Source organism: Vicia villosa, linkage group LG2 (assembly GCF_029867415.1).
Source record: "Vicia villosa cultivar HV-30 ecotype Madison, WI linkage group LG2, Vvil1.0, whole genome shotgun sequence".
Taxonomy (NCBI): domain Eukaryota; kingdom Viridiplantae; phylum Streptophyta; class Magnoliopsida; order Fabales; family Fabaceae; genus Vicia; species Vicia villosa.
In genome coordinates, this window is record NC_081181.1 from 185,488,646 (window position 1) to 185,495,570 (window position 6,925).

At 34.3% G+C, this 6,925-nt stretch overlaps 1 protein-coding gene across 1 annotated transcript; it reads right to left on the bottom strand.

Annotated features, from left to right (window-relative positions):
* Positions 1-4,621: 4,621 nt before the first annotated feature.
* LOC131647652 (kunitz-type trypsin inhibitor-like 2 protein) lies at positions 4,622-6,450 on the bottom strand. The gene has a single exon (XM_058917522.1). The coding sequence runs from the start codon at positions 6,448-6,450 to the stop codon at positions 5,827-5,829; it is 624 nt and encodes a 207-aa protein (XP_058773505.1). The 3' UTR covers positions 4,622-5,826.
* Positions 6,451-6,925: the final 475 nt, after the last annotated feature.

Genomic DNA, 6,925 nt, shown 5'->3' on the forward strand with positions numbered 1-6,925 from the left:
AAACAAAACCCAACCAAAGAGAAATACACAAAGAAGAAGAGAAATGAACCGAAAATCTCCCGGTTTGTCAGCTCCGTTCGACGCTCAATCCACCCCCGATCATCCGTATGCAACCTCCGAAGTTGTTTTCTAAGCTAATTTTGATCTAAGAATGAAAAAATGATGGAGTTGGGACTAAAACTTTCCCAAAACCATAACCCTAAAATGTCTCAAATGAAGAAATATAAAGAAAATTCTGCGCAGGTCCGCTCAGCGGACCCCCTCCGCTCAGCGGACTCAAAATTGCATCAATCCTCTGATTTGCTCCGCTGGAGCTCCGCTCAGAGGACCCCCTCCGCTTAGCGGATGACAGCAAAAGTGAAATCTTGTTTTCGCCATAAGTTGAGAACCGTAACTCCGAATTGCGCCCGGTTCGAAGCGTTGGAAAGCTTATTCAATGCTCTATCCAATAATGAATGAATGGAAACCAAAATGATAATTTGTATCATCCTTATTTTGAGCCTTATTCTTTGATGAATTGGTAGAATTTGCATTCTTGAAGCTTAGCCTTTGGTCTTTATTACTCAATGCTCCAAAGATGCATGAATACCTATAAAATGAATGGAAAACTATTAATTGGTATAAAAGTATATGAAAATACAATTATTCACAAAGTATACGTATTTATACACAAAACGGGGAATTATTCAAACGGTATTAACAAAAGTATCGATAAGTGCCACTATTTACATACACAAAATAAGTACATTTTGGCACTTATCATAAGGGAACCAAGATGAAACATGGTTGTAAGGGAACCAAGATAAAACATGGTTGCAAGGGAACCAAGATGAAACATGGTTGTAAGGGAACCAAGATGAAACATGGTTGAAAGGGAACCAAGATGAAGCATGGTTGTAAGGGAACCAAGATAAAACATGGTTGAAAGGGAACCAAGATAAAGCATGGTTTTAAGGGAACCAAGATGAAGCATGGTTCTAAGGGAACCAAGATGAAACATGGTTGTAAGGGAATCAAGACGAAACATGGTTGTAAGGGAACCAAGACGAAACATGGTTATAAGGGAACCAAGACGAAACATGGTTATAAGGGAACCAAGATGAAACATGGTTGTAAGGGAACCAAGATGAAACATGGTTGTAAGGGAACCAAGATGAAACATGGTTGTAAGGGAACCAAGATGAAACATGGTTGTAAGAGAACCAAGATGAAACATGGTTGAAAGGGAACCAAGATAAAACACGGTTGAAAGGGAACCAAGATAAAACATGGTTGTAAGGGAACCAATATAAAACATAGTTGAAAGGGAACCAAGATAAAACATGGTTGTAAGGGAACCAAGATAAAACATGGTTGTAAAGAGACACATTCGGAATAAACATCGGATAAACAGAGACAAATGAACCAAAGGGATAGATCTGTATTGGATAGATGCCAAGTAAGTTGGACTTGGATCTCAAGGTAAGAATGTTGTTTGCAACAAGACCTCAAAAAATGCAAATGAATATGAATTTGTTCCTATGCGTGATATTGAATGTTTCTATGCATGATGATTGATCAATGCAATCATTTATGACAACTGAGAGAGGCTCTTTTGTGCGGAAGAAAGGGATATCTGATTCCTCAACACATGGAACACTGCCAATAGCTCTTCGATCAAACTTGTAAACTTATAATGAACTGATGATCCTCGGAGAAGGACCCAAAAACTGCTTGAAGGTTCTCTTGAAGAAGATTTCCCCAGTTTGAGTGATTGATGTAGAACAAATTGATCCTGGCTTCAACTTGAATGAGTCTTGAAATGACATCTTTACTGTGCACTTTGAAACACTTGCCCCAGCACGAGTCTTGAAAGGAATATTTTGATAAACCAATCTGAGAATAGCTTGCTCTGAGATAAACCTTGAACAGGACCTTGAATTGAAATGCCCCTGATAAGATCATGGACCAAGTTTCGTCAACCGTTGGAAATTCCTTGATGAGGAATGCTGTTTACAAGCAAAAATGTTTGTTTAAAACTGGTAATCTAAATGCAAAGTTCATGCAAGTTTTTGAAATCAACATAAATGGAATTGTAAAGCAACGGAGAAAGGTGAAACATGGCACTTGAAGTGAAAGGTAAAGCAAATAGATCAAGACAAATGATTGGCACAACTTTTGGAGTCAGATTAATGCAGCCTTGTTCTAGTATGCTTTCAAAATAAACCTGGCCTCAATTAGGACTTTTAAAGGTTATAACGTGGGCCGGTTCACTGTTTCAGAAACAAAGGATATAAGGCTCAAAATTTATAGGTACCCACCCCTTCTTCGTGATGAACTTTCAACCTATGTTCAGTTAATTGAACCGGTGCATTCAGTTTTCAAGAGAACTTGGATTTGCAGCACTTGTATAACAATGATGATTCAGAAGCCAAGGAATTTATTTCGAAATGGCAGTCACTTTTCCTTACAACATTTTGTTGTTTTTGAAGATTTATTGACTTCTCTTTTTTTTTTTCTTTAGATATCCCTAACTTTTGCCTGAACTGTTTTATTTGAGATTTACAGTCAGCGGGATGCCTCAATTTTATTTTTGCCTAAGCCTCCTTCGTAAGTTTTGACTTAGCGAGCTTTTCTTGAATTTTTTTCATTTTTTTCATGCTTTGGAAAGATAGTGATTGTCTTGCTTAATAATTGATGAACCATCATCATCGCTTTTGGTTGACATCTCCAACATTTGTTTGACGTATGCGGAGGAAAGCTTGAGATTGCCACCTTTATTAAAAGGCATCTTAAATGAATCTCTTGTATTTGAATGCACAGATGAACAAAGTGAAAACTACCCATCCCCGGGTTAAAATTGCGGGTTTTTTCATTTTGAAAAGAAACTCCAACTTCGAAGGCTTGGAGGGGTTGTCAAGGGATTAACTTCCTTATTTCTCCAATGTTTGGGATTTGAAACAATGCTTGTACATCATCAGCAAAGTTTTATTCGAAATCACACTAACAGAAATTATGGGTATCTTGTTTTCATCATCCTCCCTCCAATCTTTGCATAAACAACATGGTAAAGAAAGCAAATAGGAGATCATATTTTTTTGTTTTTTGAAAGAAAAAGATAAAGCAGTAAATGAGAATAATTGAATCCAAATATGCAATGCTCATTTCATTAAAATTAACAGTAAGAAATAAACAAGTTTGAAATTCAACAGACATTACAATTGAAATAAATGCAAAAAGTAAAGAAACATGGCATATTGACTAATCAACAACAAGGATGAGCTGTCATGTCTGAAACACATGGCTTTAGGAGATAATCTGATTCTGACTGAAGATTCACTTATCAGGCACTGGAAAAGGATTGTTGATAATGTTTGGAGTACGAGCCGTGAAATCTATCACTTTTCCTCGGACCAACTCTTGCACTCTAGCCTTCAGTGCGTAACAATGCTCTAGTAAGGATAGTTCTAACTTTCAGACTGCGTTTTATCTTTTGTCCATTCTTCTTATTTTTTATTTACCACAACATTATTTAGTTTAAGTGTGAGAACAAATGGACCATGTCTCACAACTTCCACATTTCAAAATACATTATCTCTATGAAGATTATCATCTTCTCATTCCACAAAGAATACACTTCTCCATTAGAGGACAGGGTTTTGTTAATTGAATCGTTAGAAGTTATTTCCTTCCTATTGTGTAGTTTATTCTTGAATAGGAGTTAGACTCTAATTCCACTTAATGAACAAGTGACTCTAATCACAAGCAAATGAGTGAATTGTAAAGTGCAAAAATCATGATTAATTTGAAAAACTATCTTCTTTAAAAATAATTTATGTTAGTACAAATATAAATGTAGTGGAAAATAAGAGAGAAGGAAATAGAGAGGAAATAATTTATTCTTGAGATTTACATTATTAAATATCTTGAACTTTTACGGATATGCAGATGAACATTATTACAAAAACGAGCAATTTTACATAAGCTGCTGTCCAAAATCATATAAAGATTTTGACGGCTGAGCTCACAAATATAATAGAGATTTAACTATGTATTCTCAAGAACCAAACAAAGATTTTATACGGATATTCTCAAGAACCAAAGATATTAAACAAGAATATTGCACTCTTCATGAAAACAATTCAACACCAACACTAGTACAACTAAACACCTTTGATAAATATTTTTCATTCACTAGGCACTAAGAAAACTTTTAGTTAAAGAATATAAAAGGAGAAACGAGTGAGAAATAGAAAATGATAGTAGAAATCTAAATTCTGATGTGATATAAAATGAGGAGAAATCTCATTTATATAGGACAAAGTATAGCTCAAAAATAAAAACGATTATGCATATAAAATAATCAATTATGTAGTTCAACTAAAGGTTTTTAAATGGTGATGTAACTAGTTGTTTATAATCTATATTAATCGATTATGAGGCATAACAAACGAGATAACCAATTAAGCTAATGTGTTAATCGATTATCATATGTATACTACACTCACTAAGGGTTATCCAAGCTAGTAACCAACTAGCTACTAGCATAAAACATCTTCTAGCAATTTTTCAAACTTGTTTGTGTGAGCACTGTATTAGTATCTCATAAGATATTGTTATACTTTTATAATACATTTATCCCTTAAACTCAAAAACAGACGAGTTTTCACAATTCCTCTCTTTTACAACCTCAAAGTTTCAAGATCCATTGCTAAATTAACCATGGATTCAGCAGTACTTCATCTGCAACTTGACTTCTATCTGATGAGGTTTGAGATGACTTCTTTGTTAGACTTTATTACCAGAGGTTGCTAGATCAAAGATCTTCAATGACTTCTTCAAACACTGATTGACATTAGGTGTGTTATCAGCATCAAAACCACCAAGGATCATCTGCTACTAAAATCATCAACAAATGACTCTATTTGAAAGCACATAGCTCCACACTTTATCCCTAAAACCTAGGGTCATATGGAGAAACTATGAAAAGCTTTAGTTTCCAAGTCCCAGTTCCACAATTTGTCCTTTGAAACCTACAGAACTTTTTGTACACGTCAAGACGAAGAAGAAGATCGATACTGAGGCCAGTTTCAAAGCTTCCATGACAATCTTAGCTTCATGCATGGTAGCTAGGACTTAGGGGAACTATTTTTGACGAGGCAAACGGCCCAACAAGACCGGTACAACGCCAAAGGCCTAATGCAAAGTATTTTTGCAGGGGACAATGAGAAAGTAGTTTTTTACTGGAGGACCACACGTCGAATCCAAACCATTGCTCATCATTAGCCATCATATCCAATATGCAATCTCTCGTCTTCCACGTTGGATCCCAATATCATAATTTAAGTTGGCCTGCAGATCATAACATATACTTTTTCATTCATTCTTGCAAGTTACACCTCATTGGCTTCAAAAATTTTGGTGTTTAAGTGATAACTTAGTTGGCACACCCCGCTATGCCAAATTGTAGTCTTGCACCATCATATTCAAAACTTGTGTTTTGTCCTAGGTTTACTGCTCCACCTGGTGTCTACCAAATTGTTTTCTTCATCAATTTTTGGTTCCGTGTCGGAATAATCTAGAAGTGAATGAGTACTTCTTATATTCAATTCTCTCTTTACTCTTTTTATTTACACTATTTCCCATTCAAAAATGAAAATAGAAATTAGAACTGTGAATAAGAGAATACTTATTATCCATACAATACATAGCATGGGGATTTTATTCATATTAGTAAAGATCTTATTCAATACAGTATTGCACAATAATGATAAAACAGACCGAAAATTAAGAGTGCCAATTTTGTAACATTATTACAGGAAGTGTTTTCTTAATATAGATGTAATACTATATAGAGCTTTCAGTGGCATCAACAAGCACAACTTCAAATGGTTCAAAGGGTTCATTATCAGTAAGAATCAAACGTCTTCCGTTCTCATCATCATACCTACCAATATCATGACAAACACCAGGTGGAGCAGTATACCTAGGACAAAAGACAAGTTTATATCCAAAAACATGTTTCTTAATACTAAACAAACCTTTTAAAGTACCATCACCATATTCTTCAACACCACCAATACCAATCGAAAAGCTAGAAAAACCATCTCTAATTACAACCCATTTGGATGATTCAACACACTCTGGCTTCTCTACAAATACAATATTCAATCGTGTTATATCTGTGAAGATTATACCAGGACTTATTCCCGGAATTTGGAATTGTACAGGTAAACCTTTGATAACTTCAGAATAATCTTGAAGTACAGTAGTTGGACATGATGAATTATTTGTTTCGCCAAGCCTTACTCCACCACCTGTTGATCCAAAGATAGCTGGCATAATATAGAATTTTCCACCTGGAAAAATTGGGTTTCCATTTGTGTCTTTCACTTGTTCATCAGTATCTTGTGATAAGGTTATTTGATAAGAAAATAGGAAGAAAGAAAGAGTAATTAATGGAAGCTTCATGATATTCTTAATGATGTTGTTATGCTAATATTGACTATTGGTTTTGCAATTGGTGGCTCAAACATCTGTTATTTATAGTGTTAATTTGCACATGGATGTAAATTAATTTTACACCAACAATCAAATTTTAAATTATTACAATTTTAAATTATTACAATGGCATAAGAGAGTGTTCCTATTAAATTAAAGGGTTAAATACGTTTTTAGTCCCTATAAATATGCGACCCTGCATTTTTAGTCCCTATAAAAATTTCCTTCAATGAATGATCCTTATAAAATTATTATGCACCTAATTTCAGTCCTTACTGTCAAGCCAATATGTATTTTAAAATGATTATTTTGCATACATGTTCATAATGTTTTAAAAAGTTCCTGAAAAAAAAAAAAAACTCAAAATTTAATTTTTAAGTTGGGATTTTCATTACTTTTATCATTATTTTTTAAAATTTAAAAAATTCATATTTAATTTTTCTCG

Coding starts and splice junctions, on each gene's coding strand:
- LOC131647652 (XM_058917522.1), bottom strand. CDS start 6,450: ATGAAGCTTCCATTAATTACTCTTTCTTTCTTCCTATTTTCTTATCAA.